Consider the following 20,034-nt stretch of genomic DNA (forward strand, 5'->3'; position numbering starts at 1 on the left):
GTGGCTTTATACACTCTGATAGATTTAATAGCTGTCAGTACCTTGAACTGTGTGATGGGTGCCTCACGGATGTCTCTCTGATCAGGGGTCGGTCTCAAAAGTGGCACTGATATCTGGGGGGGGGGGGATAATTGGTTGTGGGGTTTACAAGGCACTGAAGGCATTTATCTTTTCCTAATTGAAGATGCAGTCTTTCAGAAGTTGCATTCTATAATATGTGCATTTTTCTGCATCTGCCTTGCCAGGTGGAACCACACGTTGTTGCCTGAATCACACATTGTCTTTTTAAAGTGAAGCAGTAACATTTCTGCTTCATTTATTTTCATATAAATTGTGCATATTTTATGTTACAGCTATGTGAAGAACACGAAGTTCCGATGTTTATCAAATGCAAAGTGTTTGACGCTAAACGTACGTATATCAACCTACCTTGAATTTTCAATTCCAATTTATTTTTATTTCAACTCCTCCAGTAACTGTTCATTTTTTATGTTCTAGCTACTGCTAAAACACTCTCGGGTCTATTAGAATGGGAAACCAAGACAGAAGCAGTCGAAGCACTAACTATACTCAACCATACTCAGATAAGAGTTGCAAGTAAGTGGATGGTTATTTGCATTATAAATGCGTTGAAAATGTGTGAAACTTAGTTTTACATGATGCCTGATACAAAGGTTAATAAACCTGTGAGGTTTGACTATGCATTCACTTGTCATGGTCCTTTACAAGACTGCTTGTAAGACCTATGTAAACTGAAAGTAACTTTTCACCTCACTACTTTAGTCTTGATGTGGGACAAACTTTACTGCTATAAAGTCTTTCTTTTTACTGGATCACTTGATCCTGAAAGATGCAGCATTGTTCTTTTAGAGCAGAACATTGGAGCGGAATGGCACAATTCAAATACACCGAGGTGAAAAAATAGAACCGTATGCATTTTTATGTGTTTTTTTATTTATAGAATTTTATATAGCGCGTACTAGAACCAAATCGTGTATTGGAGCGCTTTACTTTAGCAACAGTTTCGTTACAGAAGGACCCATTAATTTTTGTTTGGCATTGGGAGATTAAGTGATTTGCCCAGAATCACAGAGTATTGAGTGTCGTTGCCGAGGCTCGAACCCGGTGCCCCAGCTTTGAGCTCTAGCCATATGGCTACATCTAGCCCCTTTGATTCTTTCTCTGAAATGATCCCTAGACCTACCATCAGCATCACCAACAATTTTATAAAAGTTTGGGTCTCACTCTCCATATCATCACTCGCCTCCTCCCTCTTAAAACTGGACCTAAACTGCGGAACTGGATTAGAGGCTGTACTACTCCAGAGTCAACACCTAACAATACTTAGCAAAACATTGAAAACCCTTGTTATCTATCTCCTGGCAGTTCAACATACCCCTCCTAAGTTTCATGTGTTTTTTGGCTGATGAGTTGATTACCGCATCCTATTAATGTCGCATTCCTTCTAATCTGGATTTACCTTACTACTACTTGAGGTGGGTGGGGGTACAAGAATGCTTGTTTAGCATCTGATGGAGTATGATTCTTTAAGATATGCAGAGCCACAAATTGTGCCAGCAGAGAGCCAAATAATGCAGCAGGGCTGACTAAATCATGCTGCAAGAAAAGCCTAATTATGCAGCACTATGTGGCACATTTTTTGTTGTTGATAGTATTACTTCCAGTGGTGGCGGAGTTCACTGAGTTGTAGTACGTGGAATTCTGCAAAATTGCATAAAAACTCCTTGGAATTCCACGAAGTTCCACTCCGCCAACACAGCGCCACATACATAAATGGCATTCAGCTGTTCCGGTGCCTTTAAAAGTCTGATGGAAAATGTAATGGTTAAAATATCTTTTTGGCCCGAGGGACTGAAGCAGATTAGGCTTATAGCCATAGTAGGGAGGATTCCCTGGGGGGTTGGGTTAGCACGTGGGTGGGATGAGGGGGGGGGGGGGGGGCGGGAGTACAGGGTGGGGAGCAGTGGGGAAAAAATTCAAAAAAATCCTCTATGCAATTTCAGGTAGCCTGCTTTGGGTTTTTCTTGTCAGGTATAGATATAACTGGATGGCTCCTTTTTAACAGTTGAACCTCTTCAATGGGAGTCTGTGATCTAAAATTCCTCTCGTGGAATATTAATGGTTTGAGCTGTCCCCGCAGACTGAGTTTAGTGATGAAATATCTAGAGCAAAGCCCTGCCCAAATAGTTTTAAATCAGGAAACTCGTTTGAGCCATTTAGAGTTGCACTATATTTTCAAGGTACCCTCGGATAAAATATTTTTGTACTTCAGAACACAGTCCACTGCAAGGGGGTGGCCATTTTGATAAAACGGGGGGGCGGGTTGCGTAATTAAATCATTTAAAACAGACCAAACTTGGAGATGGATAATGGCTAAACTAGCCTTTGGAGGACCAGAGTTAGTATGTGTATCCTTCTATGGTCCTAACAGCAATGCCCACACATACATATGTAAGCTACAATGGAATCTGATGGAAGTAGTCACCCCTATAATATAATAATCCGAGATGATTTTAATGTGCTTCTTGACCCGTCACCCCCCCCCCCCCCAAAAAAAGAGGACAGATCAAATCAAAGCCACTATGTAGGGGTGCCTCTGTGGAGAGTAAAGATGGGTAACATACAGGGCTTTACCTTCCACAGTAAGAGAAACCCACCTTTCTAGAACTGACTGTTCCGATTGATAGGTCTACTGTAGATGACATGACATAAATAGTCATTCAGTCTAGTCATATTTCAGATCATTCTAATGTTTTTGCCTTAGCAGGGAGCCCAGACAACTCAAGACCTAGATGGACACTTAAAAGATCTATGTTGACTGACAGAGATATTAAACTCTCACCCCAATACTATTTTTCTGTAAATATTGGATCAACGTCTATGGATTATGTGTGGGATGCCTTTAAGGCATATTTGAGGGGTGTTGGAAACAGCCCACTCCCACTCCGCAGGGTGGTGGTGGACCTTCCCGACACAACGTGGTAGCTTGGCTCGAGTGGTCAGGAAACAGGCGCAGTGCTAAGCATACAATATACCCATACAATAACCATGCGTGCATCCGTTCCAAAAACGACTCTACACCGTAAAAATTATGAAAATATGTTCTCTTTATCGTTCTTCTCTTAGTTGCTGATTGGGAAAATAAATAACAATCACAATATATACATTTTTAAATATAGCAGGTCAAATAAATATTTGCTGTTTGCTGAAGTAAATAGGGGTGATTATAAATAACAGGGCATAAATACAAGTGCAATATATACAGTCAATTAAATACTTTGAGGTAATAAATACTGTATCAATAAATACTGTCCCAATAAATACTGTACACCAACAAGTCCTGTGGACCTAGAAATTCAGTGCAGCAATAAATAGATGAGAACTTAATAAATACAGTAACCCCAATAAATAATTAGAAGTATACAGTACACTTTGTGAATCAGATGACACTTCACTACTGAAGGGCTGAATTGGCCCAGGCACAGCTTGTAGGGTGTGAAAGGCTTGAGGGGTACTACTCCCTGGCTGAGGCAAAGGCTGAGGCCTAAACTGAGGTAGATCAAAAAGGGGGGAAATTCCAATGCCCTGGCTTCCCTCTCCACAGAACCTCTCTAGGTTAGTCCCAGTTCACCCCAGGCACAGTCAGGTGGGTTTCAGCTCCTCCCTGGCCCCTTAGAGTAGTCTCTCAGGTCTCCACAGGGCCTAAGGCGCCCTCTACTCCACTTACTGCCCTTTTCTGATGCTCCGACGCCGCTGGAGTCGTGTCGACGCCGTGAGGCGGTTCCGGTTCGGTCTCGGCGGCCTCGGCACAATGTCAGTTCTATGACGGCGCCGGTAGGCGGTTCCGGTCCGATGTCGGTGGCCTCGGTTCAAACTCGACCTCCGATTCGATGGCGTCGGGCAGTCTCCACACGATGTCGACTTCGGGCGGCTCCGGTCCGATGGCGCACTCGGCTCCGATGACGTCGGCCGGTCTGACCTCGCTGTCGACTTCCGGCGACTCCGGGGTGCGATCCTCACCCCCGACCTCCGGTGTTCCTCCTCACAGGTTCCGGGCGACTCCGGAGTGCGATCCTCACTCCCGACCTCCGGTGCTCCTCTACCTCGGTCTCCGACGACTCCGGAGGGCAGACTTCACCCTTCCGATGACGCCGCTCGCTCGACCTCGGTTCACCTCCTTCTCGACCCTTGGTATTCCACTCTACCTCCGCCGGCGCCCTCTTATGACCTCAGGCGGCTCCGGGTACGACGTCTGCTACCTCAGTCAGCGCCGCTTCTCCACCTCGGGCTCCAGGTCTTCGGCTACTCGACGCCAGGCTCCAGGGAAACCAACTCTCAGGTCAGAATCTTGTTATCTTCTTGGTTCTAAGGCCTGTTCCTGCTGTCCAGGTCCTTAGGATGGTTTTCTTCTTTCTTCTTCCCACACAGGGCTATAGGCTGGGATCCATCAGCTGGGACAAGTATCAAGGGTGGGTTTATGGACCCCACTCCAGGCACAAGTTTCCACCCCTGCTGCTTCACTCCTTCCTCCTTCACTCTTGTGCTCCTCTCTCTTCACCAGTCAGGTGCCAACTGCCAGCTCCAACTGCCAACTGCCTCTCTTATCCTCCCAACATTCTAAACGGTTTCCAACTGTCACACAGTTCTGGAATCTCCTGGAGGGTTCTGGAAGGTGCTGGTAGGTTCCAGTGGATGCTGGTGATGTCATAGGAGGCCACCATTTTGTGCTTCAGGCCCTCAGACAGAAGTTTCAGGGGTAGCTAAAATGGCTCCCTGAATCTGTAGCAACACTAAAAAATCTGGTGGTTCCCAATAAAAAGGAAAAAGTCAAACCGGGTTTGAGGCAAAAGTGGGACAAAATAAATAATGATGAGGAGGGACCACCCAAAGGGCTGACAGGTCTAACACGCGTCCCCCCCAGCTGAAAGTGGGGAGAGCTACCCAACCCCTTGGGAGTTCTCATCACTAAGGCGGAAATACCTTGAGAGACCGTCTGCATTGGCGTGGTCCACTCCAGGCCGATGTTCCACCTGGAAGTCCATCCCCTGTAGGGAAATAGACCACCTCAACAACTTGGGATTCTCCCCCTTCATTTGCATCAGCCAACGAAGGGGTCTGTGGTCGGTCTGAACTAGGAAGTGCGAGCCAAACAGGTATGGCCGCAACTTCTTCAGAGCCCATACCACTGCAAAGGCTTCACGCTCTATTGCACTCCACTTCTGTTCCCTGGGAAGTAGTCTCCTGGATAGGAAGACCACGGGTTGATCCAGACCCTCTTCGTTGAGTTGCGATAACACTGCCCCAATGCCATGTTCTGATGCATCTGTCTGGACAATGAACTTCTTGGAAAAGTCTGGGGCCCTTAAGACCGGGGCCTCGCACATGGCTTTCTTCAATTTCTCAAAGGCTTGCTGACAAGCCTCCGTCCAGACTACCCGTCGAGGTTGTTTCTTGGACGTGAGCTCCGTGAGGGGGGCTACGATGGTACCGTACCCCTTCACGAAGCGGCGGTAGTATCCCGTGAGGCCCAAAAATGCTCGGACCTCAGTCTGTGTCTTGGGGGGTTCCCAGGCCATGATGGCCTCGATCTTCGCCTGGAGGGGTTGCACCGCTCCCCTACCCACCAAGTGTCCAAGGTACACTACCGACCCCTGCCCGATCTGGCACTTGCTGGCCTTGATCGTCAATCCAGCTTGTCTCAGGGCCTGGAGAACAGCTTGCAGGTGACGCAAGTGATCCTCCCAGCTGTTACTGAAGACGGCTATGTCATCCAGATAAGCAGCAGAGAAACTCTCCATTCCGGTGAGGATCTGGTTTACCAGGCGCTGAAACGTGGCAGGTGCGTTCTTGAGCCCAAAGGGCATCACACAGAACTGGTAGTGGCCATTGGGCGTGGAGAAGGCTGACCTTTCCCTTGCTCCATCAGTCAAAGAGATCTGCCAGTACCCCGAAGTAAGGTCAAAGGTACTTAGATATTGGGCAGCTCCCAGCCGGTCAATTAATTCATCCGCCCTAGGGATCGGATGTGCATCAGTCTTTGTCACTGAATTCAGTCCCCGGTAGTCCACACAGAACCTCAGTTCTGGTTGGGCACCCGGTGGTGCAGCTTTCGGTACTAACACCACCGGACTGGACCAGGGGCTGCTAGAAGGTTCAATCACTCCTAGCTCCAGCATCTTAGTGACCTCACTATGAATGCTGGCCTTCACCTTGTCTGACATCCGGTAGATCTTGGACTTCACAGGTGGGCTGTCTCCTGTGTCCACGTCATGGACGCACAGGTGAGTCCTACCCGGGACAAGGGAGAACAACGAAGAGTACTGCCCCAGCACCTGGCGACAGTCCTCCTGCTGTTCAGGAGTTAGAGATGGGGAGAGAATCACTCCCTCCACCGACCCATCCTTTTCTTGAGACGCAAACAGATCAGGGAGAGGCTCGCTTTCCACGTCCTCTCCTCCGTCAGTCACCATCATCAAGATGACTTCGGGCCTCTCGTGGTGGGGTTTGAGGCGGTTGGCATGCAGCACCCGCAGGGGCTGACGAGGGGTCTTCAGGTCCACCAAGTAGGTAGCCTTACCCTTCTTCTCCAACACCTCAAAGGGTCCTGACCAGCGATCCTGGAGGGCACTAAGCTCTCCTGGTTCGATCACCCACACCTTCTGGCCAGGCTCCAACTCCACCGGGTGAGCGTTGTGGTCATACCACGCCTTCATTACTGCTTGGCTGGCTTCCAAGTTGTCAGAAGCTTGCTTCCACAACTTAGCCATTTGGCTCCGGAAGGCCAGCATGTAGCTCACCACATCCTGGGGGAGCTTCCTGGGAGTTCTTTCCCATCCGTCTCTCACCAGGTTAAGAGGTCCGCGTACAGGATGCCCATACAGAAGCTCGAAGGGGCTGAAGCCCACTCCCTTCTGTGGCACTTCCCTGTAAGAAAAGAGCAAACAGGGTAGGAGGACGTCCCATTTCCTCCGCAGGCTTTCAGGCAGACTTCTGATCATGCCTTTCAAGGTTTTGTTAAACCTTTCCACCAGACCATTGGTCTGGGGGTGGTAAGGAGTTGTGAACCGGTAGGTCACTCCACACTCCTTCCACATCGCCCGCATATACGCTGACATGAAGTTGGTCCCCCTGTCGGACACAACTTCCTTGGGAAAACCCACTCGGGTAAAGATTCCCATCAGGGCCCTAGCCACAACAGGTGCTGTTATGGTCCTCAGAGGTATCGCCTCTGGGTACCGTGTGGCATGATCCACCAGAACCAGGATAAACCTGTGACCAGCTGTAGTCGGTGGACCTAATGGACCCACAATGTCGATGCCCACCCTTTCAAAGGGGGTGCTAACGACAGGAAGTGGTTCCAGGGGAGCTTTCAGCTTCACCCCTGTTTTCCCACTGGCCTGGCAAGACACACATGTCCGGCAGTAGGTATCGGACGACACTTTCATCTGAGGCCAATAAAAGTGTGGGACAAGACGGGCGAAGGTCTTGTCTTGCCCCAGGTGTCCTGCCAAGGGGATCTCGTGAGCCAGCTCTAACAGGAAGGCTCGAAAACGTTGAGGTACTACCAAGGCTCGTGACGATCCATGTAGGGGTGCCTTGGGTTCACTGTAGAGGAGGCCATCCTCCCAGTAAACACTGTAGTTCCCTTCAACGTTCCCTGCTGCCTGGGCTTCGGCCTGTCGCCTCAGCCCCTCAAGGGTAGGGCACTCCCTCTGGCCCTGGCAGAATTCCTCCCTGGACGGGCCTCCCTCCACGTGCCACTCGGCCGGGATGGGTAAGTCCTCCAGGTTGGTAACATCCCCCTCCGCAGACTCCTGGCCCACCACCTCCGGTGGCCTATCCGTCCTACGGGGTGGAGACGCCGAGGCAGGCTCCTCCTGTCCTCGGTTCTTCCCTTGACTGGCAGCTGGCTGGGCCTTTGTTCCAGGCTCCAGCCGGAATGAACTCCCTCTTCGGGTAGTCTCGGACCTTGTGCTAACACAGGCCCAGTCAGGTGTACCCAGCATCTCGGTATGAGTCCGGTATTCCACCTCCTTCCAAGCGTTGTGCTCCATGTCATTGCCCAGCAGACAATCGACTGGCACGGCAGGGCTTACGGCAACTCGAAGTGAACCTGCAACCCCCCCCCCATTCAAAGGGAACCTCAGCCACGGGATAGTGACCGGTTCTGCCGTCAGCCATCGCGGCTGGGTGGAGTACATCGGGAATGACTTGCTCTGGAGACACCAGTTGGCTACGTACCATAGTCATACTGGCTCCTGTGTCTCTCAGAGCCTCCCCTCTTTGGCCATTGATGGTGATCCACTGCCCATACTTTGCAGTATTTGCGGGCACCTGGATCTTAGGAACCATCTCCCGTTCTCCCAGGGACACTAAAGTGACACCCGCCCACTCCCTTCCCTTAGTTAAGGGCATCTCCTCCCCGAGCACTACACTAGCTACCCCGGGGGGCTTTCCTCCAGTGGGAGGGGGTGAGCGTTTCTGACACTTCGGATCTCCTTTATAGTGTCCAACGCCACCGCACTCGTAGCAATGGACAACCCTTGGCTGCTGACTCTGGCCAGGATTAGGGTTTCTGGGTGGGTTAGCCTTAGAGGTGAATCCTGTTCCCTTCCCTTGGAAGTTATTTTGGGGGCCTTTGGAGAACTCCTTTTTCTTTTCCCCTCCTTCTTTCTTTTGGGGGGCGCCCTGTCCGGCCTTTTGAGTATCCCCTCCAGTCCCCCTTGTGGACACCCGGGTACTAGCCCAAATGTCCGCCTCCTCAGCAAGCTTCCGGGGGCTGGTCAGCTTGCTATCCACCAGGTGTTGCCGCAGTTCAGGGAAACATTTCTCGAGTAGGTGTTCCTTCAATACCAGGTCAAACAGCTCCTCGTAGTTCCTGACTTCACTGCCCTGAATCCAACCTTCCAGTGCCTTCTTTGCATAGTCCAGGAAGTCCACCCAATTCTGTGTGCCCAGTTTGTGACTACCCCTGAACTTCTGCCTGTACTTTTCCGGAGTTAGTCCAAACTTCCTGATGAGCGCCAGTTTCATGGTGGGGTAGTGGGTTTGCTCCTCCTCTTCGAGGGCCAATAAAGCATCCCTACCAGCTGGAGGCATGTATTTGTACAATCCCCCTCCCCAATACTTCACTGGAACCCCATGGGCCCTCAATGAGACCTCATAGGCTGCTAGCCATTTGGCGATGTCATCACCTGCCCCATAGCTTGCTACAATGTCCTTTGGCAGGTAAGGTTTGGATTCCCTGGTGGACTCTTGGATTTGGCTGCCACCATTAGGAACAGTTGGTGCCCCAATTCTGAGGATCTGAAGCTCTATCTCCTTCAGTCTTATCTCATGAGCCATCCTCTCTTTCTCCGTCTCATGAGCCAACCTCTGTTCCTCCTTCTCCTTCTCCAGCTTTGCTAAATCCAATGTGAGCTGTCTTTTCTCTCTCCGATCTGCTAACTCCACGCTGGATAAGCCCCCACTAGAGGCACGGCTGCCCCCCCTAGAAAGTGTCCTGGGCCCTGCTGACAGGTTCCCCACCTCAGGTTGGTACATCTCAGCCCCCTCGGGGTCAGGCTCTCCATCCCTGTCTTCCTCCTCAGCCTTGCCTTCCCTGCGTGCCTCCCCCCAAGCCCTTAAGCTGGTTTGAAGTGCACCCTTCTTTGCTCCTGGGGGACAGTACACCCCCTCTCGCTGGCAAAACTCCCTGAGTTGGGCCACAGTGTATGTTTCTAAATCTTCAAGAACAAACTCCATCTTGCCCACTCAGGTTAGAGGACAGGTTTTGTGCAGTAACAATGCAGGGGGGTACCTTTAGTAATACCTCCTCCCACCACCAGAGTAAATTTGGAAAAAACAAAAACCCACAATTAGGAAGGCCGCTGTGAGAAAACTCCCGGTGTAGGCCTATGGACTACCCACAGTTATTGTTGAGTATATGTAGGCACAGCTCGATCCCACCACTGAACACCAATTTATGTTGGAAACAGCCCACTCCCACTCCGCAGGGTGGTGGTGGACCTTCCCGACACAACGTGGTAGCTTGGCTCGAGTGGTCAGGAAACAGGCGCAGTGCTAAGCATACAATATACCCATACAATAACCATGCGTGCATCCGTTCCAAAAACGACTCTACACCGTAAAAATTATGAAAATATGTTCTCTTTATCGTTCTTCTCTTAGTTGCTGATTGGGAAAATAAATAACAATCACAATATATACATTTTTAAATATAGCAGGTCAAATAAATATTTGCTGTTTGCTGAAGTAAATAGGGGTGATTATAAATAACAGGGCATAAATACAAGTGCAATATATACAGTCAATTAAATACTTTGAGGTAATAAATACTGTATCAATAAATACTGTCCCAATAAATACTGTACACCAACAAGTCCTGTGGACCTAGAAATTCAGTGCAGCAATAAATAGATGAGAACTTAATAAATACAGTAACCCCAATAAATAATTAGAAGTATACAGTACACTTTGTGAATCAGATGACACTTCACTACTGAAGGGCTGAATTGGCCCAGGCACAGCTTGTAGGGTGTGAAAGGCTTGAGGGGTACTACTCCCTGGCTGAGGCAAAGGCTGAGGCCTAAACTGAGGTAGATCAAAAAGGGGGGAAATTCCAATGCCCTGGCTTCCCTCTCCACAGAACCTCTCTAGGTTAGTCCCAGTTCACCCCAGGCACAGTCAGGTGGGTTTCAGCTCCTCCCTGGCCCCTTAGAGTAGTCTCTCAGGTCTCCACAGGGCCTAAGGCGCCCTCTACTCCACTTACTGCCCTTTTCTGATGCTCCGACGCCGCTGGAGTCGTGTCGACGCCGTGAGGCGGTTCCGGTTCGGTCTCGGCGGCCTCGGCACAATGTCAGTTCTATGACGGCGCCGGTAGGCGGTTCCGGTCCGATGTCGGTGGCCTCGGTTCAAACTCGACCTCCGATTCGATGGCGTCGGGCAGTCTCCACACGATGTCGACTTCGGGCGGCTCCGGTCCGATGGCGCACTCGGCTCCGATGACGTCGGCCGGTCTGACCTCGCTGTCGACTTCCGGCGACTCCGGGGTGCGATCCTCACCCCCGACCTCCGGTGTTCCTCCTCACAGGTTCCGGGCGACTCCGGAGTGCGATCCTCACTCCCGACCTCCGGTGCTCCTCTACCTCGGTCTCCGACGACTCCGGAGGGCAGACTTCACCCTTCCGATGACGCCGCTCGCTCGACCTCGGTTCACCTCCTTCTCGACCCTTGGTATTCCACTCGACCTCCGCCGGCGCCCTCTTATGACCTCAGGCGGCTCCGGGTACGACGTCTGCTACCTCAGTCAGCGCCGCTTCTCCACCTCGGGCTCCAGGTCTTCGGCTACTCGACGCCAGGCTCCAGGGAAACCAACTCTCAGGTCAGAATCTTGTTATCTTCTTGGTTCTAAGGCCTGTTCCTGCTGTCCAGGTCCTTAGGATGGTTTTCTTCTTTCTTCTTCCCACACAGGGCTATAGGCTGGGATCCATCAGCTGGGACAAGTATCAAGGGTGGGTTTATGGACCCCACTCCAGGCACAAGTTTCCACCCCTGCTGCTTCACTCCTTCCTCCTTCACTCTTGTGCTCCTCTCTCTTCACCAGTCAGGTGCCAACTGCCAGCTCCAACTGCCAACTGCCTCTCTTATCCTCCCAACATTCTAAACGGTTTCCAACTGTCACACAGTTCTGGAATCTCCTGGAGGGTTCTGGAAGGTGCTGGTAGGTTCCAGTGGATGCTGGTGATGTCATAGGAGGCCACCATTTTGTGCTTCAGGCCCTCAGACAGAAGTTTCAGGGGTAGCTAAAATGGCTCCCTGAATCTGTAGCAACACTAAAAAATCTGGTGGTTCCCAATAAAAAGGAAAAAGTCAAACAGGGTTTGAGGCAAAAGTGGGACAAAATAAATAATGATGAGGAGGGACCACCCAAAGGGCTGACAGGTCTAACAAGGGGCTTTTTATATAGTCTTATCTGTACCAAGAACAGGGAGGACTCACAAGAGCTACGAATGCTGGAGGATAAAATCTCCCTATTTGAGGCAGAAAGGCTTTGGCTCAATCAGGGGGCACCTGAAAGAATACAAGTTCAGAGGAAACTAGAAAATGCCTGCCAGGAATATAGGTTAAGGCTCGATCAGAAATGTAAAGCACAGTGGCTGACAAAATCTATGCAGAATTTTGAATATGGAGAGAAGGCAGGAGCACTCCTGGCATGGAAAGCCAGAGCGAATCGTGCAAAGAACCACACAAATGAATTAATTATAAATGAAAATGGGGAGATATCTAGTAGATTGGCGGACATGCGAGCTCAGCTGCTTTTACTATTCTCTGAGCTCTAGAAGGAGGAGATTTTACCAAATACTGAGATCCTCAAAACCTGGTTGAGGGAAAAATCCCTATAGACTTTAACAGCTGAAAGCCGCAAAAGTCTACATGCCCCAATTGCTGAGGATGAGATCAGAGAGCAAATCTGGAGATGTAATACTAATAAAGCAGCAGGTACAGATGCGCTTCCCAGCGAGGTTTATAAACTTCTGCTGGAATAGTTGGTCACGAATATGGGCATATTATTCAACTCGGTCTATCAGTCAGCGGGCAAGGTACCTAGGTCATGGAAAGAGGCAACTATAGTGCTCATTTTGAAACCTGTAAAGGATCCCTTAAGGGCTGACTCCTATAGACAGAGCTCCCTGCTAAATGCTGACTAGAAGATCTTCATGAGCATTCTATCTTGGAGGCTGGTTAAAATTGTCCCACAGCTGATTAATGCTGACCAGAAAGGATTTATCCCTAAAAGTTGTATTCAAGAACAAACACAGCAACTAATAGGCAATATTGACCTGGCCACGGCCCGATCTGAACCCTTGGCCTTAGTGGCACTAGATGCGGCCAAGGCGTTCGATAGTCTGCTGGATATATCTTTGGGTAGTGTTAAGGTCGATGGGCTTTGGGCCTATCTTCATTCAGACTTTGGAAAATTGTTATCGGGGGGCTTCTGCTAAAATATTAAACGCGATCTTAACATCTAGCTTTAATATTCTAAGAGGAACCAGACAGGGCTGCACCCTTTCACCACTATTATTTAATATCTATATAGAACCCCTGGCACAAGCAAAGAGCAGATGATCTGATTACACCTTTAAAATCTTATCAGTATAGCCGCACGGTCGCCTTGTATGCGGATGACTTGATGCTATATACTGACAACCCGGCTGTGGTAATACCAAGGGTTAAAACTCTGTTAGAGGAATTTGGATTTTTGTCGGGATATCTAGCCAACACCTCTAAAACTGAGGTGATGAGCTGGAACATCGACAACTGGGGGGACTAGAATAAGTCAAAAGTTTAAATACTTGGGTATTATAATTGTCAAGGATATCGAGAAAATCCCACAGATTAATTTAAATAGGACCATAAAAGAAGTCGACCGATTATTAGCCAGGTGGAAAAACCTCCCTTTAACAATCTCAATCTACGAAAGGGTTAACCTAGTTAAAATGGTTATTCTCCCCAAACTAACATACCTTTTTAATGCCATCCCCCTTAATTTTCCAAAACTGGACATCCGTAAAATTCAGAGCAAGATCGTGAGTTTCATCTGGGCCTATAAAGGGGCCAGACTGGCTTGGAAAAATCTCAGGCGTAGGCTTACTTAAGGTGGGCTGGCCCTTCCGGATATCAAGTGGTACTGGGATGCCTTCCAATTTAAAAATATACGAATGTTGCTCAAAGCCAGACTAGTCCTCATGGGGCAGACCTTTGGCTGAAATGACAAGGCAAGATGGTGGAGATGGCTTCCTGTATAAATTCAGGGCACCAAGGTACTTCAAAAAAGTGACTAAAAGTACTGAAGGCTGCTCTTGGTCTGTGGTACAAGGTCAGAAGCAGATAGGGGATAGGGGATTACTCCGAGTTTGGGACTCCCTAGGGACCCTTACGTTTTAAGGATAGTCTTACAACACCAATTAGAAGAGCGGGTGTTACTATATGGTTAGATCTGTTAACATCAGATCACCCATGGGAGGTTTTAAGAGCTAGTATTGGAAGTGACTTCACTAGATTTAAATACATGCAATTAGTTTCTTGGTTTGCAGCGGTAACGTGGGAAATACACGGGGACTGGGAGTTGGAGCAATTCCTCCAAGATGCAAACCTTAAGAGCAAGGAAATTTCAAAATGGTATAAGAAGTCCTTGAATGCAGACGAGAAGGAATACCCCCACAACGCTTATTATGGAATAAGATTCCCCTGGAATGTGATATCGAAGAACTATTGAACCTTGTTTACAGCTTTTATAGAAGTATGTTAAGCCGGCCAATCTCAAGAAAAATAATTTCTTTATCAACCGATTTATACTATACCCCTGCTAGGATAGCAAAGTTTGCTCCACTCTCTACCCCTAAATTCCCAAGATGCGAACTTGCTAAAGCCAACGATCTCCATATCTTTTACGAGTGTCCCAGACTCAGTGATTTTAGGAGGGGAGTCGAGGATGCCCTCTGTGGTATCTTTGGAGAGAATCACCTTAAATGTGTCTCTGGTCTTTTTTGGGCATGATGGCACGTTAAGTAAGAAGATGAGGCTTTTACATAGAGGTTTACTGCTATATCTTGTTTTAATAGCACGGAGGGAAATTTGTATGAACTGGAGAGATGCCTTGCCCCCAAAGCTTGAAGATTGGGTTAAAGCTGCTTCTACAATGGCCAGATTGGACCAGGGAGGAGGAAAAGAACTGTTTAAACATCTGGCAGGCCTTTATATTGTGGGGTAGATGTCTGGGACTTGTATAGCCCCTCTCGGTCCTATGATTACACCAAGCAATCAACAATGGGGCAGGTCTGGTCCGGGGTACAGACAGAAGCAAATGCAGTAGCCGCGGGGCGCACAGGTTGGAAGGGCGGCTTTAAAAAGAATTGCAGATGCAGTCTGATGGGAGGTGCGGGGATTCTTGCTGGTTTCTTTAACTTGACATGAAAAATTTGCTTCAGAGGAGTCATTAACAGTTTACTTTTTGCCCACCTTCTCTATATGACAACATCCCTCAAGTGGCAATGCATCCGGCTGCTTTTCTACATGGCAGTGATTTCTGAATGGCAGATCGAGCTGCAAGTATAAAGCAATCATGAAATGGTGGCCTGCACGATGCAGCAAACAGTTATCAAGACTTGCCAACATGCTTGCCTTTCGCATTTGCTCTATTGTTCATGGTAGGAATCTCTGCAGGTCCACCATATTCGCAGGAAAATGTGAGGGAAGCGGGCATGCAGCTTCTTCTACTTTCTATGTGATTTCTGCTGGTGAAAGAGCAAAAAGCGATATTAATTCTTGCCATTGTCATGCTAAGTACGGCAGATGGGGCGATTGGAGCTCAACATTCAGTGGGCCCGGCCTTTGGCTTTACAAATAAACCACATAAATAGGGAGAACTTTTTTTTGCGTCCTATTTAAAATGTGTAAAGTTTTTTTTTTTTTTTTTTATGTCTCACCTGGCGATAGCGGTGCTCTCGCCATGCGAGTGCCTTTTGCAATCGATTCTCCGAAAGGTTTACATGCACGCGTAGGGATGGACAAAGATGGCTGCTCTCGCCATTTGTTCAAACCTAACAGCATGCACGTGTACTTGCGGATAGTGGACAGTCCGCCATCTTGTGCTAAGCTTTCCATTGTCATGGCAACTAAGCTGCCGCTTCGTTGCCGGAGTTTGCTGTACCACCTAGAGGCAATTGTCATGCGGCGCGAGCTGTTATTGACAGCTCTTTAAATCACCCTCTTCTTATGGACGGGGAGCCTGGACCATTCTACTGGAGTCTGCGCAATTTTTACATACATGAGGAAGTACCCGCACCCCAGACTCGCGCTCCCTGTTCCCAAGGGTAACCCACCTCCGCTCTGCCAACTGGTGGGGGCTGTTACCTGGGTGCGTGGTCTCTGTTGGATCGCTTCGCAGCGGCTCCCCCGGGCTCCTCCGTACTACGTGGGCCGGCGTGGCTCTCTTAGCAGACGAGCCCCTGGTTGCTATGCAACTCCTCTTGCTGGAGCCAATTCCAGCGCAGCTCTTCTTTGACGTCAGCGGGGAAGTAACCACAGTGCCCCGAGGCTCCCGGGCCAGAGGAGGTGAATTTTCCACATTAGGTACCGCTCTCTCCTTTCGGGAACCAGGCCGGTGGCGGTGATATTAACCCCTAATCCTTTGTCTCTGGAGGTGCCCTGGCAGGCTCTCTCGCTCACCGAGACTGCCCAGCAGGAATCCGCGATGGGGGCACGGCGGACAGCACTACCGCCTGCATGGTCACGCCTTACCACCTCGCCAAACTACATCAAGGGTGATGGCGCTCTTAGGAGAAATGTGCTCACATTTGTCAATAGCTGGATTTAAGTGTTGCAGAAGGTCAGGTTCCCTGCAGGGAAGCCCCGCTTGTTGTTACAACCTACTTCTGGCCAGTGACTTCCTCTGACAGATTGCCTTTTAAACAGCCTTCCTGTGAGAATACGGTTCATTATGGTTCGAGGCATGTGGGCTGCTGACATTCATATCTGTGCATAGCTCGCCGCCTAGTGTTGGGTCCGGATGTTTGCACGTTGTTGTCCTGGAAGAGTCTTCGAAGTATCCTGGGATAGGTGACTCCTCCCCTGGACTACAGTGCGCATGGGCATCCTCTCCATCCTCAGATTGTTTTTTTCCGCCATTGGGTTCGGATGTGCTTATCTTGACTCAAGTTAGGAAAAACTTTTTCCAGGCCAAAAGGCCTTTAGTTCGCGTCGGTACTGTTCCCGATCTGTATCGATAGTTATTTGTTAGTTTACTAACTTCAAATACGACTTTTTCGCATCTTACCCGACCATCGACGATGGAATCGAGGACACCATTCAAGCGGTGTCCTGTATGCAATGCGAAATATCCCCCATGTCGACGTCCACCCGGTGTGCAACAAATGCCTTTCACCGGACCACGACGAGTCCACATGTATGGCCTGTGCCCGATTCCGATCCAAAAAGACTCTCCGGAATCGACGAGCAGCGAGACTTGAAGCGCAGCACGCGGCACCGGCCCCGACCAACATCTTCAGCGCCGAGGACGAAGAGGTCGAAGAAGTGGAGAACCTACCCTCCAGCCCCGCTTCCGAACACGACTCCGGATCGGAAGACATCGAAGAACAATTCTTTCACAGAGACGAAGCCGACACCGAGGTAGGAGACTACAATGAGGCCTTAGGGGCCGAAGAGAGTAGCTCCGGTGACGAGCAAGGCCTACCCGTACAGACTGAGGATATCCCAGTGCGTCAGTCTCTGGCTCCGGTCGAGGGATCGCCTTCGGGCCTTACCCAAGACCTATCCCGCGGTTCTTCGGCCCCGCCCTCTGGCCCGGCCTCGGCCATTCAGCGGCAGCCATTACTACCCAAAACGACTGGTTTCCCTTCATCGAAACCGAAAGCCTTATTGGTTCATCAGAAACCGAAACTGAAAGTAACACTGGTCGGATCGAAGCCCACCACACCTTCGACGCCAGCCAAACCCGTCGGCACCGACCGCACCAAACGGGACTTCGGTGCCGAGCTTGCAGCAGCCGACGTCGGCGCCGACACACGGAAAAAGACCATCTGTCCCGCCAAACCGCCTCGGCTCCCGGCACCGACACAATCGGCTCCGGCCACAAAGGTCAAAATGGCTGCTGCGTCTCACACCGCTTCGAAAGCAGCACCAAAGGCACACTCATCGATGCCGTCGACAGCTACTACCTCTCCTCGACTCGATGACCCAGTGGCGCCGAAAAAGTCCACGCCCGCTTCTACAGAACCGGTCGGCGCCAAAGAACTGTCGGCGCTCCAGGTGCGGCAAGTTGCAGCGTCCTTGCAACGCATCAAAGACAAGGCAGCCCTCCAGGACACGTCAGGCTCCGAGCCGAAAAAAGCTCAAAAAGCTTATCTGGCACCGGGCAACATCACTTTTGGCCTACCACCATCCACGGCCCCAAAACTGTTCGAAATCAGAACACGTGTCACCCACACCAGGATCACACCTGCCGAACGCTCTCCTGTGGAGACGTCACCATCGCACATCATCGATGCCGACACCGGCAGAATGATGCTCCACAAGAGGAGAATAACTTCCGAGCCAGCTTTGGACTCCTACCGGATCCCGCTAAAGAAAAAACTGCCAGTGGATTCGGAACCAGTTCTTTACGAACCTCTCCATACCTCTTACCAACATCCACTGTCCTTCTCTCCAACACACTCCGAAACCGACGTTTTGGAGGACTACATGGGTGACCACGTCCCCTACCCCGGGGAGATGGACCCTCAAGGCCAACAGGACCCTGACCAGGCTTGGGATGACCCTGTAGACCCAGGTGCACCTCTGGATACGCAGGACATGCAGCTATATGGCGCAAAAACGTCTCCCACAGAGGACACTGCCGCATTCAACGCCCTCATTGAACGCGCTGCGGCCAATCATGGTGTGCAACTCCATTCTGACACCATCGAGGACGATTTTCTCATGGATACTTTCGCATCCTCAGAAAGGAATATCAAAACTCTACCCATGTTGAAAGGTGTCCTCAAACCAGCAAAGGACATTTTCAAAGAACCCACCAGGGCAAGAGTAATAAACCCCAGGATCGACAAGAAATGCAGGTCGGCGCCTGGGGACCCTACCTACATTAGAGGCTAGTTGCCTCTGGATTCCATAGTAGTCACGAACGCTCGCAAATGGGCGCACTCGCAGACAACAGGGGATGCTCCTCCCCCGGACAAAGAGTCTAAGGTGCTAGAGACCTCCGGCAAACGGGTTGCAGCCCAAGCAGCTAACATATGGCGTATTGCCAATACTCAGGCGCTCCTAGCTCGCTACGATCGCGCACATTATGACACATTAGAAACATTACTCCAACATCTCCCTGACCAATACAAAGAGGGAGCAGAGATCCTCATCAGGGAGGGACAACTCCTCAAGAACGCATCCATTAAGTGTGCACTGGATGCCGCAGATACAGCTGCCAGAGCCATAAACACTAGCGTCATGTTACGACGACACGCCTGGTTACGAATCTCCGGATTCAAACCTGAGGTACAAAATAACATCCTCAACCAGCCGGTCAACCCCGACTACTTATTCGGGCCAGAGGTTGACACCACCCTAGAAAAAAAAAAAGGACACAGACACTGCAAAGTCCATGGGGGCTCTCCAAACGCAGACCTTTTGGAGCGGCTCCTTTCGTCGCCCCGGAAATAGAGGAGCAGGTAGAGGACAGGGGTCACAGCAAACCTACAACAAAGGAAACACACAAAGTTCCTACGATAAAAACACCCGGGGTGGATATCGTGGCTCAAGCACAAAGGGCAGAGGACGCGGATATGGCAACACCAGGTCCTCCCTCAAGAACAAACAGTGACGCCCTCTCCCTTCCTCCCGACCACATAACACCTGTCGGGGGAAGGCTACAAAGGTTCCTGTCCACGTGGAACTCCATCACCACGGACAGGTGGGTCAAAGATATTATCAAACACGGTTACTGCCTAGAATTAACCTCCACTCTGCCCACAATACCGCCAAAACACCGTCCTATGTCCTCAGAGCACTTAACGCTCTTACAGCAGGAGGTGCTAAGCATGCTACTAAAAGGCGCAATAGAGGTCGTACCCGTCCACGAGCAAGGTACGGGGGTGTACTCCCTGTATTTTTTAATACCGAAAAAGGACGGGTCACTCAGACCTATACTAGACCTGAGACCCCTCAACCGCTACATTCTCTCGGAGCATTTCCACATGCTCACCCTGCAACAAGTCCTACCACTGCTCAAACCGGGAGACTTCCTAGCCACGCTAGACCTCAAAGATGCGTATTTCCACATACCCATTCACCCATCACACAGGAAATATCTCAGGTTCACTATTCGAGGGCAGCACTACCAATTCAAGGTTCTTCCCTTCGGCGTGACAACAGCGCCCAGAGTTTTCACAAAGTGCCTGGCTACTGTGGCCGCACATCTACGGAGACAACACATTCATGTCT

General features: G+C 50.0%; 1 protein-coding gene across 1 annotated transcript in view; it reads left to right on the forward strand.

Moving 5' to 3' along the window:
• The window catches only part of HNRNPLL (heterogeneous nuclear ribonucleoprotein L like), a 111,763-nt gene that overhangs the window by 72,023 nt on the left and 19,706 nt on the right, over positions 1-20,034 (forward strand). The window contains exons 11-12 of the mRNA XM_085612323.1: positions 354-411; positions 499-597. Coding sequence (XP_085468449.1) covers positions 354-411; positions 499-597 — 157 coding nt within the window. The remainder of the gene's footprint in view (positions 1-353; positions 412-498; positions 598-20,034) is intronic.

The sequence above is a fragment of the Triturus cristatus genome, chromosome 6, assembly GCF_964204655.1.
Source record: "Triturus cristatus chromosome 6, aTriCri1.1, whole genome shotgun sequence".
NCBI lineage: Eukaryota > Metazoa > Chordata > Amphibia > Caudata > Salamandridae > Triturus > Triturus cristatus.